The 13,102-nt window shown below is 56.9% G+C and overlaps 1 protein-coding gene across 21 annotated transcripts in view; it reads right to left on the minus strand.

The window, feature by feature from the left end:
* Nucleotides 1–4,520: 4,520 nt before the first annotated feature.
* The window catches only part of TSPAN9 (tetraspanin 9), a 199,806-nt gene continuing 191,224 nt past the window's right edge, over nt 4,521–13,102 (minus strand). For all 21 annotated transcript variants that reach the window (XM_025461847.3, XM_049102326.1, XM_049102317.1 and 18 more), the window contains 6 exons: nt 11,694–11,885; nt 11,239–11,313; nt 10,775–10,876; nt 10,107–10,238; nt 9,561–9,644; nt 4,521–7,986 (listed from right to left, as the gene is read on the minus strand). In XM_025461847.3, the coding sequence (XP_025317632.1) occupies nt 7,915–7,986; nt 9,561–9,644; nt 10,107–10,238; nt 10,775–10,876; nt 11,239–11,313; nt 11,694–11,885 (657 nt within the window). In that variant the 3' untranslated portion in view covers nt 4,521–7,914. The remainder of the gene's footprint in view (nt 7,987–9,560; nt 9,645–10,106; nt 10,239–10,774; nt 10,877–11,238; nt 11,314–11,693; nt 11,886–13,102) is intronic.

The raw sequence follows: 13,102 nt of genomic DNA on the forward strand, positions 1-13,102 counted from the left end.
GGCAGGGGATGGACCCAATCCAGGGCCCGTGCGAGGTCACCCATATTGTTGGACCCAGACATCTGCTCTCCGCTACCATCACTGTGAATGGGTGTGCACACGTACATAGGCACACAAGGGTGCCTGGGCGGACAAGCATTCCTTTGGGCCCCTGTCTACTGCACAAGAGTGCGGTGGGTGAGTATCCCTGCTGTCTGAAAAGGCTCTGGGCCACCTCAGGTAGGTGGGCAGCAGTGAGAAGCTATGCGAAGCCGTCCTCCTCGATGGCTGCCAGCTGGCCCTGTCAGTTGCCACTACTTCCCAGCAGGTGCTCTAGTGCCAGGCTGTCATGTCACCACAAGGTGGGCTACTTTGAGCTGGGACCCTGGTTCCTACTCCCTCTCCCCAACTGAAAATAGAGAGGCTATCGGGGCGGGGCGGGGAGTGGTAGAGACACGAGGTCCAAAAGCCTAGATTATTCCACTACCTTCTCCTTAAAAACAAATACACGAGAAGCCCCTATGTCCCTTTTCCTTGTACTTCTGCCCTGGGCTGAAACCCAGCAGAGCAAGGACTGGGCACGAAGGAGAGGGTGCCACAAGGAACTCACTGGGATCCTTTGGTCAGGCCAGGGGTGAAGAGGGCAGTGAGGAAAGCTCCCATCTGTCCCCTGCCATCAGCAGGTACCAACAGCATCACTGAGGACAGGCCCAGGGCAGCCAGAGCCCCAAGGGCCATGTTCCTGTGAGCCTGGGCATTCTTGAAGAGGTCATGAGCAATTTCTACCCGACTTCTAATAGACTGAAAGCAGCTCATGAGATCCCTAATTGGGGTTTAGAGAACCCCGAGTTGGGGATGAGATCAAATTCAACATGTCTCCCTGAGGTTCCAAGCTGTAAATAAGAAGGCCGAGTCCTTTCGGGAACTGGTGTCCCTTTCCAGGGAAAAAGACACATATTGAGAATGTGTTGGGCTCCCGGGAATTCAGGTAGGGGGTCAGTTGGGGCAGGAGGAGGGAGGCAGAGAGCAAGGAGCTTCCTGAGGCCAATAAGTAAATAGCACATAGGCCCTGCACTGTGTCTGCACATTGCATCGGCCCTGCTCTGGATGCTGGGCAAGGCCAGCTCTTAGAACCCTACCCTGCAGCCACCAGAAGGAAAATCTCTGGGCGGCAGTCTCACACCACCAGACCCAGCCACAGACCCCTTTGTGGCCCTGCTCCCCCCGGACCCCTGCCCTCCTGTGTCCAGGGACGCCACGGGAAAGAGGACAGCACCCAAGGCTTCCCTGGCTGGCTCGGGGCCGCCTGGGTCTGTAGGGCCACAGAGGGGGGATTCCAGCGGGCAGCATCACAGAGTCTGGCCTGAGCACGGCCCGTGCAGGGTCATAACACTTTTTGTTAGCTTAAGGACACGCAATAGTCCATCTCCACAGCTGTCAAGACACTAAGCAAAAATGAGATGGCTCAATCGATAGCCTCCTCCTCTTTGCTGAGTGCTTTAGATGGGACCATCGCAATGCCAATATTTCTGTGTTCAAAGCGACATTCATCTAATCTGACTTCCTTGTTTCTGTGGAGTCTTGAATGTTGCCATTCCAGAGCAACACGGAGGCACGGGGGAAGCTTGCCCACCCAGCCCGCACGTCTCCACTCCACAGCTCACTACCACCCCGCGTACACCGACTCCCTGTGTCCCCAGGAGATGTCTCTCCTGTGTCCCCAGCTTTCAGCCAGGGGGACGCTCCTCCCTGGGGTTCCACCTCTGGTCTGGGGCCTCCTGAGAACTCAGATCTGACCAATTTCTTGCCAAGCACTTACCCTGGTCCAGGAACCAACTGGGTGCCTTTACGTACATAGTTTTACTTAATCCTCGCAGCAAATCTGTAAAATAGTTATTGTCCTCATTTTGCAGATGATAAAAGCAGGACAAGTTCAGTGATCCCCAGGGCTCACACGCACAGTGAGAATTCAGACCCTCCAGCTCCCAAACCAGTGCTCTTCACCCGAACATGGCCCATCTCTAACGCTGGAAGTTCCAACCCCATGACAGCAGATAAAATAACAGGTCAGGAGAAACCTAGATAACGTACGTGAAAGCATTTTGCAAGCTGCGAAGCTCAATGCAAACACAAGGACAGATTTAATCATACCATGCTGGTCTCTGCGGGCACAGGAGCACCAACCCCAGGAAACACACTCATCCTCCATTTGGTGCAATTAGTCATCTACCTGTCCAGGGCGAGGGACGTCATGTCGGATGAATGGGAAGAATGGTCTCCCCTCCCTCCAGGCACCCCCCTCAGTGAATCCAGCTAATCATCAAGTCTTTGTGATTCTCCTGTAGGTCTCTCAAATCTGGTGCTTTTGTCTCCCTCCCACTGACACTTCCCTGTGGGCCCCATCAGCTCTCACTTGTCACTGCAGCAGCCCCTCCTTGACGTCCCTGCTTCCACCCTGTCCCATTTTACCCCTCTCTACGCCGGAACCAGAGGGATCCTTCCCAAGGGCAGGTGTGAGTCAGGCACACACGACTTCAGTGAGCTCCCACGGTTCTCGACTTCAACTCTACCCTGGCTTTGTACCTTGTGATCGGGTGGCTGTCGCCCTCTGCCGACGCCCTCTTCATGCTTGCTCTGTGCGCCAGCTCCAGTGCCATCACCAGGGCACACCTTCCCATCCTTGCTAGCTTAACTGCTGTCTTCAGCTCTCAGCTGTGACATCTCTTCCCCAAGTTGGGATCAGCGCCTCTCATCCCGCGAGCATCATGATCATAGCCCTGGATTGCAATCCAGTTTGTTCTGTGGTCCCCATTGGATCGCTGGCTCTGTAAGCACAGGGTTGGCTCAAGACCCTTCCCCACTGCACCCCAGTGCTTGGCACAAGTTAAGATTCGATACCTCTTTGGGTGGATAAACATCTTGTCCCCACAAGCCCTGGCCTTGGCCATTTTGAAAGAGTTCTAGTTATGGGGATGAAGCCTGTTCGGCTGCTGCTCACAAGCCATCCTTTTTCACGTGCCCTTTGCTGAGCACAGGTAGGGAGGCAGCTCTCCCACCACAGCACCATAGCACACAGGGTGGGGGAAGGGCCTCCAGGGTCATCTTGTTCACCCCCCTCGTGTGGGCTGAAGAGCCCAGCACCCATCACAGAAGCTCTGGCCTACTCATCAGACATCCCCAGAGATAAACAATGCCCAGCCCTGTCTGGAGAAGAACATCTCCTCTCCTGCCTGGCCAGGGCAGCCTGCCTTTCATGGCTCAGCTCATTTGACTAGAGCCCAGTGCTAACAGGGCATTGCCCTGGGAGCCAGTGGACTTCACTCTGTCCCCCAAAAGCAGACGGCACAGGGACCTGGCCAGCATCCTAATGGGTGTCCACAGGCCAGGGGATGGGAGCCAGAACAGTGGGCAGAGAGGAAATGGCTTCCACCCACACATCTATGAAGTGGTTGGTCCTCAGAGGATGTCAGAGGGCCATGCACCCCTGGTTCACGACCAACTCCTAATTCCACACCCATATGGTCCCTTCTGAGAAATCTCCTAAGGGGAGTTTCAGGGATCCCATTCTAGTCAGACCTTTGACAGAGGGTCCCCTCAGACTCCTCCATCCTCAGCAGACCTCTGGAAGCTTTGGGACACAGCAGCTGCAGGATGGGGTCCTGAACCTTGATACTCTGGAACAATGCCCTGCCAATTTGAGGAGGGAGAGAGACTGCCCCCACACACAGAAGGGTCCAGAGATACCCCCTCCTGCTACTGGGCCCACACATTCACTCTTCACTCCCATACCAGCTCAGTACTCATGGCCCCCAACAAGGATGACCTCTGAGCTCCCCCCACCTGCACCTCGTCACTGGGACGGGCCAGCTGAGGAAACTCCACAAACCAGAACCTAACCAAGAACACATCTATAGCCTGAAGCCACAGTATCAGTGGGCTCAGAGGGGCAGAAGATGCCCCCTCCTCCCTGCTGACCTGTTCTACTGACTTGGTGTCCCATGCTGCCGTTGAGGTTGTCTCAGAGCTCCCCTTAAGAGATCACCGCCTGGGCCAAGTCATGCTGTGAGTTCTCCCCACTCCTGGAAGACATTCAGGCCCAAGTGAATCCCAGGGACGTCAGAGGGACCAGGGAAAAACTGTATAAAACCAACAGCCATGAATGAATGAGATTCGTTCCTTGCTCCTCCTGGGGGCACAATCCTGGGCATTCCCACAGGACTGGCCACATGTGACCAGTGACAGACACCGAGGTGTGAGCGGACCTCTCGTGCAGAGAGTACAGGACTGCTGGACTGGCCCCCGACCATAACTGCATGTAGCCACTCGGCAAAGGGCATCCCAGGGGGGTCTGAGCCCCACCCTGCCCAGCAGACCTGTGACTGGGGCCCAAGAAGGGGAGATGAAGTGCTTGCTCTGAGGGGTCTCAGACAAACAGTAGGGCCGGTGCCTAACCCATCTTTGTGACCCTCACACCAACCACCACAAGTCAAGTCACAGTCACAGCTGAGTGGACACAAACACAATCACAAAGAGACAACCTGTTTGTGCTTTTGACACATTATCAGTTTTTATTTAAAAACATGCTAAAAACATGATGTTCAATAAAGCCAGGTCCAGGATGAAGGAAGCGCACAGATACGGCATCGCAAGCAGAAAAGTGCATCTGAAACCAACAAGCGTGCTGTCCCTGCTTTCACGTGCTCCCAGGCATGGGCAGGCTGCAGGCACCAGCCCCTGGCTCTGGGCCCTGGGTGCCTGTAAGGGGCAGGGAGGTCAGGGCCTGCCAGGACTACTGCCTCGCTGGGGTGCGGAGGAGCGAGATGGGAGACCAGGGCCTCGGGAGGCTGGATGCGGAGGGGTGGGGGGATGTAGGGTAGACTCCAGGCATCTGGCACCCAGCTCCCGTCCCACACCAGGTCCCTGCTAGTTAGCACCTCCACCAGTGTGGGTGGGCAGGGGGCTGCAGAGGAGGGGACGGTCATTTCCATCCACCTGGACTACTTTTTGGCCACCAACGTAAGGAGGGATGGCCACTTGGATCCAAGTCAAACCAGAACATCTGCTTGAGGGTGTGGGGTGGGGTCAGCAACTTTTCTGGATTAAGAGCCCAGGATGCAGGCCCATGTTGGCAGGGAGAGGGGGTGACAGTATTTCAGCTAGGGCAAGGTGGTGGAGACTTGCCCCCGGACACCTGCTATTGCCCCCCAATACCTGCCACCACCCCCCAAGGGTAATTCTCAGTCCCTGCTTGCCCACCTCTTCTGCAAGATGACGGCAGGAAAAGGCCAAGTGTACGGCCAGCACTTCCTGGAAGCGGTCCGTAGAACCTTGACCTTCTAAGTCTCACCTATAAACAGCCTGCTTCAGACCTGACTGAACTCTGACTGTGGGGAGGGAAGCCACAAGTGAGAGTTCATTCGGGTAATCCCACCCCAATGAGCTCAGGGTCAGGAAGAAACTGAGAAGAGAGCGGGCTGCTACCACAGACACCACATGGCGGGGCCTTCTGGTGGTGTGAGTCCTGCCCTGCAGGGAGGGTGAGGGGCTTGGAAGAGTACCCACCACCACTCGTGCCTTCCCCCGGGGAGACTCGGTCAAGTGCCTCCACAGCCAAGCACGGGGTGAGGCATGAAGGCAGTCGGGGGGACTGTGGACATGGCTGCTTGGACAGGTAAGGGGACGGAGGGGGGCTGCGGCGGAGGCTGCAGGGCCCGAGCACACCCCTGAGGCTCCAGGAACAAGATTGCCAGGGAGGCTGCACACATCCCTTCCCAAGGTGTTAGGCTTTTGCTGTTGATTTTAACAAAAATTGAAATTGCATTGATGGGCACGAACACACCGGCCCCGCCCCACCCCCAACCAAACACAAGGTCATTAGGCACCAAGCCCACCGTGCGACTCCAGTGCTGGGTCGCCGAGTGTGTGTCTGCAGCAGCATGGCAGCGTGCCTGCGGGCTGTGAGCCTGCAGTCGGGAGGCCCTGGGGAGGCAGCGGAAGCCCCCGGCCGGGAGACCCACACGTGGGCCGCCCCATCCCCCACCCAAGAACCCACCTCCCCAACCTCCCCAGGGCACCTCTGCTCCAGTCTCAGGCGGTGGTCTTCACTCAGCTGGACTCGTTGAGACCACCCCTCTCTCCACTCCCACCCCCCAAGCCGGGAATCCTGAATACATCAAAGTTCTGTACTTCTGGTCCCGACTTAGGCGAGTGGAGGAGTGGCTGGCTGGGTGGCTGGGCCTCAGCTTTTGGAACAGACAAGCAGAGGCTGGAGAGGGAGATGTGAGCTTGTGGTAAATCAAGGTACTGAGCCAAATGGTGCAGGAGACACGCCAGGCCCCATCGAGGAAGCGCACTAGCCCTAGCTAGCAGATAGCCTTTCTGAGCTCAGTCTCGTGAATTCTTGACTGTCTTTTTTTAAGCTCCAAAAACACTCCCTCAGATCAGCACGAAGTCTGAATGGGGGTGCCTGCTGCAGTCAGATACCCCTGCCCTATCAGTTCAGCTCCTCTACTGCGGTTTAGGCTGTCGGCCTCCTGGGGCTGCTGTAGCAAGACCCAGACTGACCTCCCTGTGCTTCTCTTGAGGCCCCCCACTCCACCATCAGTGAGCCCCAGAGTCCTGTGGCCCCACGGCCACCTTCCCCCGCTCCCCCTCAGCAGGGAAGCTACAGCCCAGTGGACGTGGCTGGAATGATCATGGGCACCAGTTCCACCTTCCCCTCCTGATGGTCATGGGTCCTCTGCCACTGTCTGAGCAGCAAAGTGTCAGGACTGCTTCCCCTTCCAGAAGCAATGTGAGAAAGTGAGCAGCATCTGAACTAGAGAGGTATTTGTCCAAGAGTTTCTAGCAGGAATGTCTGTGAAAGTAACTGGGCTTTGCAGAACCTGTGGCGGGAATGCCCGCGTGGGGTGGAAGGGGAGCCTCCCGTGCCAGCAGAGGGCAGGAAGAAGGAAGAAGAGAAAAAAGAAAGACTGCTCATCAGTGAAGTAAAAGGACCCACATCAGCCCCGGCCACGTTTCTGGTGAAGCACTTACCAGTGCCCCTCAGAGTACCCCCAACTGCCCTGGCCGCTGGTGCCAGCATCAGTAAACACCCTGGCGCTGGGCAGGGCGCTCCCTCGGCTATACACGCCTCTTCCAGGCTCCTGGGCCCGGGCACCTGCCCCTCTCCCTGCGGCTCAGTGCATCTCCCCTCAGGGCCTCCCAAGCATGGCACAGTGGTTTGTCCTGATTGAAACCTGACGGACATCCTCTCTCCCCACCTGTCCCCCACCCTCAGAGGAAAAAAAAATCAAACCATTACAGAAACCAACGCAGTAAAAAGTTATAAATCAGAAAGCTAACCCTAAACTTATCTGAGAGATAATATTCCTGAATAATCATAATCAGAGTAAAATAAAATAAAAAAGTTACACTGTAAAGTATAAAAAGCCTGGGCAAGATGCTCCCAGGGGCCTTGCCCAGAGGCAGTGAGACCCCCGCCCCTGCCAGCTCCCCTGCCTGGTGGCTGTGCCCGGCTGCCAGCGGCCTCCGCCAGGCAGTCTCTCCACCAGGAGGGGGCGCTCTGCTCCCCACCCCATGGGGACAAAGTGTCAGGGCAAGGAAGGGCAGGGGCAGAAACGCATCAGTGCTGGGGGCGGGGAGGCTCCCGGAGCACGAACCCAGCCCACCCTGTCTTCTTTGGCAAATACACAGATGCAGGAATCCAGGTGCCCCCCAGCCTCTCAAGATCTCTGCGTGCCTCGTCCACACCTCCTCCTCCCTGACCCTCCACCCACCAAGAAGGCTGAGGCGGGGTGGGCTGGGGGGCAGGTGGGCTGGGGAGGTGGGTGCAGGGGTCAGCAGTCCGGAGAGCGAGGGCAGGCAACACAAAGCTCAAATCTTCTCCCCTGGCACAGTGTCCGTGTGGGGCTGGGGTGCTCCCCACCAGCCCGCTCAGGCGTCATACTTCTTACCAGTCCGGTGGATGTGCTGGAAGAGAGTCATGGAGAAGGCCATGCCCAGAATCTGAAAGACATGGGGGAGAGGCCCTTGGAGGGAAGCTCACCAGCCTGGGGTCTACCACACAGCACCCAGAGCAAGCGGGGACAACCCTCTGTACTTGAAAACTGCTGGCAGCAGACAGACGGTGGTGACAGAGGAGGTGGCACACGGATGAGCTCAGCCCCTCAGAATCTTATACGCCTCAAGGAGGCTCAGAAATCTGCCCATTTCCGAGGGTTGTGGTGAGGACTGAATGCACAAAGGATCCGATCCTAAGAGGCAGCTACCATGGAACTGAGGAGGGAACCAGGGAGGTCGAGTCACTCTGTTTGGTTCTGCAAAGCACGACATGAGGTCTTGACGGCAGCAGGTGTGTCTTCACCACTGATGTGCCTGGGACAACATTCATGCTCATCTGTGTTCCCTCAACTCCTGAACCCTGAAGGGAGTGGGGACGCAGAGCAGTGCAGGAGGCAGGAGGAAGCCAGCCTACGGCCTCACAGTCACCACAGAGAGTGTGCTGTGGGCACGTGCCATACAGAAAGGGACCGGGAGACATTGCGTGGCTCTCACAGCTCTTGCACTCAGTGTTTGGGCATAACCAGAGGGGACCCTGGCTGGTTGTGGTCCAGGCCTGACCACAGGGAGCCGAGAGGTGCCCCTGTTCTCAATGCTGAAAAGAATCTCACCCCTGTGCACACATCTCATATCACAGCTCGGCCAAAAGGGCAGCAGGCTCGTCCGCTGAGCTGGAAAGCTCTTAGAGAAATCAGACACGGTCAGACCCTCAGACCTGCAGGCCCAAGAGCTGAGGGGCAAGAAAGAAAACTTCATGCAGGATGTCTTTCCATGGACCAGCCAGTCAAGTTCAAGCTCTCCAAGGGGAACTGGGCATCCTCCTGCTGGAGGAGCCATTCATAAATGGCTAGAGTCATACATAAATGGACAAAGGACAGAGTCCCGGAAATGCTTGTCCCAGGAAAGTCGGGAGGCTCTCACTCCCCTCCAGCCCTGCTAGCCTCATCTTCTGGAAGGGAGGCGAGGACTCCCTCCTGTCCGTCTCCAGCATCTGTGCCAGGGTTTGTAGAGTGTGGCTGCTCACTGCATGCCTGCTAATAACAGCTCCTGCCTGCAGAGCCCTTCCCAGCTGCCCGGTCCCGCTCGGCACCCTGTGACACATACTGAGCTCACTTAATGCTAAGAAGTGGCATGATGATCGTGCCCACTAATAGGCAGTGCGGCCAGGACAGCTGCCAACAGAGCGTGAGCCTGTGCTCAGATGTATTACCCGAGGACTCAGGTGAAGGTCCCTGGGAAGGAAGGAACACTCAGGCGTGTTCTCCAGCAAACCCACACGGGACTGGCACAATGACAGCACCAGGCCCAAGGCCCAGGGGGGATGCCGCAGAAGCCCAGCCCTACGGTGCCTGCAGAGCTGGGACAGGTATCCAAAGACAAGGCCGCAAGACAGAGCAGAGCAGGAAGGCACACGGGCTGCAGGCTGCCTGGTCAGCTGCTGTGCATGTGCGTGTACCTCCTCGTCCTCCTCTGGCTCAGCTCCAGCAGGGGAGCCTCGAGGCTCCAGACAGGCCTCTTACCTGCATGATAAGGATGCACATCCCCACCGTGCCAAGCACGTGCTTATTGTCATCAAACCACATCTTCACCTTTTCATAGCAGCCCTGGGGAGCAGGGACCAGAGTTAAGGCAGTGGCAGGACCGTGAGTGCCCCTCCTGCCCAGCCCCCACACCTCACTGCCCTCTCCTCACACACACCCCCCCCCCCCCACCAGCCTTGCTCTTTCCTCCTGTGGAAAGAGCCCTCCCTGGCCCTCAGGCCTGGTCCTCTGGCCTTGGAGCAAGCCCACCCCTCCCCCCCAAGGCTCCACCTACAAGGCCCCCCTGCACAGCCAGAGACCCCCACTCAACCCCCACCCTCTGACACTCCCAAGTGTGGGTCCAGCCCCCCCACACACTGTCTACCTGCCTTTTAGATATTCAGACCCGTGTGTCCCCACCCATCTTATGTTAAGCCAATACCCTCGTGTCCCTGGCACCCCTCCTTTCCCCAGGTGTCCTTTCCCCACACTGTCCTCCGCACAGGCTTCTGGGAGGAAGCCCCGGGAAGGTGCCTCCAGCCTCACCGTTCTCCAGAGAGGGGTGGTGGTGTTGCGCCCACAGCCCTGGGAGTTCTCCATGCAACAGCGGTCGGGAACCATGTTCTCCCCCAGTACTGGGTACCAGTCTGTGTAGTCCGTGACACCACAGCAGCGCATCTGCAGCAGGGAGCACACAGGGTCAGACTTGCCACATCCTTTGCACCTTCCCCTGCCTGGACCGACTGGGCCCCACAAAGGCTGCCTCTCTGGGGGTCAGCAGAGGAGACAAAGGCCTCCTTCTTGTCCCTTCTTTAGGTCTCTGCCGGACCCAAAAGGGAAACACCCACCTGCCTCCCTGAGCTGGGCCTTGGACCCAGGTGGGAGCACCAGACCACTTGCTCTGCTTTGTGGATCATCCCAAGTGGGTGGCCCCTACTCCCGAGAGCTTGACATGGGGCTTCTGGGCTGCACTGACTTGTTTTCCTCTTGGAATCTGAACCTCCTGGCCTGACCCACGATCTTGCTAAGGTGAAGATGATCCACATGTCCCAGTTCCCTGGGCCCATTTAGGCATGCGCCCTGGCTCCCGTCCTGTGCCCAGGTTCTGCCCTCCCTCTTCCACTCACCTGCTTGTCTCTCTCCAGAGGCATCCCCTGTATGGCGACCCCAGGTCAAGTCTGAGGGCCCGCCCCCCAGCCAGCCCGGCCCCTCACCTCAGCCTGGATGATGTTCCAAGCATTCTTAAGCCCCACGTTGTTCTCCGTGTTATACAGCAGTAGACCCTCTTTCAGGTCCTTCCTGGCATTCTCATTCACCTGTCAGGTTGAGGGCACACACCTGAATCCCTACTCCAAGGAGTCAACATAACTATGCTTGAATCCTCTCAGTGATGGGGAGCTCCCTAATGCAAGAGGCTGTCCATTGCCTCCCTGGGTAATTTCAAGGATTCTATTTCCCAAGACTACACAAGTAATAAGCCGCCCCAAGTGCCCCGCAAACTCCCCTTCCCCATGCTGCCCTCATCAAAACCTTTCATCCAGGCCTCTTCTAGCTCCCTGGTCCCATTTCCCTTTCTCCCTTCCTCAGAGGTAAGTCCCTATCAGTGCTTCTCCTCTGGTCTGCCCTGTCCCAACCCCAGTGAAACGCCATATGCCCCCTCCCTTCTCACAAGGCTCACCTTGTCCATGTAGACAAAGAAGAGGATAAGCAAGATCAGCTCTGCTAGGAGGATGATCAACAGGACGATGAAAAACTGGAAAGAGAACACCTAGGTATAGGCACGTGGTAGTGGTCATGGCCAGGATGGGGTTGCACACAAGGATGGCAGGGAGGCAGAGGATAGGCAAGCACCCAGACTGGGCTTCCCAGGTATGGGAGGGGCCAGCTACTTCTGAGGAATCCCAGATAGATAAGAGAGGGAGAGAAAGTAGACAACCAACCAAGGAGTGGGAGGGATGATCAAGGATCATCAGGAAGAGGGATGTGGTCAGGCAAAAACATTCTAGAAACAATTTCCCTGGGCTCAGGTTGGGCATCCAGGAGGCTGACAGTCATTCCAGGTCTTGCCCATCCTAGTGGCCAAGTGCAGGGAGATCAGAGTTTGGGGGGCTGGGGCATGGGGGTCCAACTTACACTGAGGAGGAGGCACTTGTTTTCCTTGATGGCTCCCAGGCAGCCGAGGAAGCCTGTCACCATGACAATGGTGCCTATGGCAATGACTAGGTTGGCTGCGGACAGCGAAGGGAAGCTGGGGGAGAAGGTGGCAAAGTTGCCTTGGGACACGGACAGCCAAATGCCCACTCCAAGCAGCCCACAGCCACAGAGCTGGAGAGAAAGGAAAGTGGTTAGATCAGTACTGCCTTTGTGTTCATGTCCACAGAACCCAAAGGCTGCATGACCCCACCCCTAACTCCTAGGGAAAGAGTGAGAATGGGGCTACAGGTCAGCTACGGCTACAGGCCCAAATCACGCTGGCTGTGTGACCCAGACAAATCCACAGCCTCTCATTGCCTCAGTTTTCCCATCTTGGCAAATGGCATTCTACTAGCATCACGAATCTCCTCCAGTCACTCTGAGGATCAAATTTTAAACGACACAAAACCCTGTAATACATACTGAAGGTTCCAGACACACGGAAGTGGTCATGGTTACCCCCTTTGTCAGCAGAGAGCCCCCAGCATTCAGAAAGGAATCCAGGAGGAGGGGCACGGTGGTCAGGGAAGGTGAGCAAGGACTTGTCTCTGGGGCCGGGAAGAACGTCAGAGTCCAGTTTCTCAGACCCAGACCTTCCGGCGACTGTGTCCTGCTGCACTGTCCAGAAGGGCCATATGCCCACTATTCTCAGAAGCCCGGAGAACCAATTTCCCACAGATGGAAGTAGACAGGAGCTCAGTGGGCTGGCCGAATCCATCACTGCCTTTGCCATCCATCCCTGGGAGGCAGCAGCCAGCACTCGGGCCCCAAAACCGACTTTCCTCCATGCTCGCCCGGGGCTGCGACGCCACCGGCTTCACCTGGGGACGCTTCTGTTTCACTGGCTGCAAGTCTCCACAGCTGCCTTATTTTATGCTCCATATAGCTGACACTCCACCTCCCTCCCTCCAGCAGCTCCGAGGAAGTGTGCTGAGCATGAGGAGCCAATCAATCAGTCAACCGGTATTTATTGAGTACCACAGCCTGCAGCGTCCTGTGCCAGAAGAGCTACAACCTCTTCAGAGACCTGCCTCCCTGGGGCCTCTGCTCGAGCTGGACGGGGACAATGAAAAAGCAGCATCAACCCCAAGCAGTATACACTGGTGTCAAATAAATAGTACAGGAGTTCAGAGAAGACAACCACTGTCCCGGCCCAAGATGTCAGTTGGAAGAGGCAGTCCCTAAAGGACAGTGGACATAGGGCAGGTGGGGATCAGGAACGTTCCATGCAGGGTAAAAGCATACACACAAGGGCTTTTGGAGGTACAGACACGGATCTGATACCCGGCTCCAGCTTTCCTGGTGGTGTGACCTTGCCAACTCCTTTTGTGCCCAGTGAGGACAGTAAG

This window comes from Canis lupus, chromosome 27, assembly GCF_003254725.2.
Source record: "Canis lupus dingo isolate Sandy chromosome 27, ASM325472v2, whole genome shotgun sequence".
Classification (NCBI taxonomy): Eukaryota; Metazoa; Chordata; class Mammalia; order Carnivora; family Canidae; genus Canis; species Canis lupus.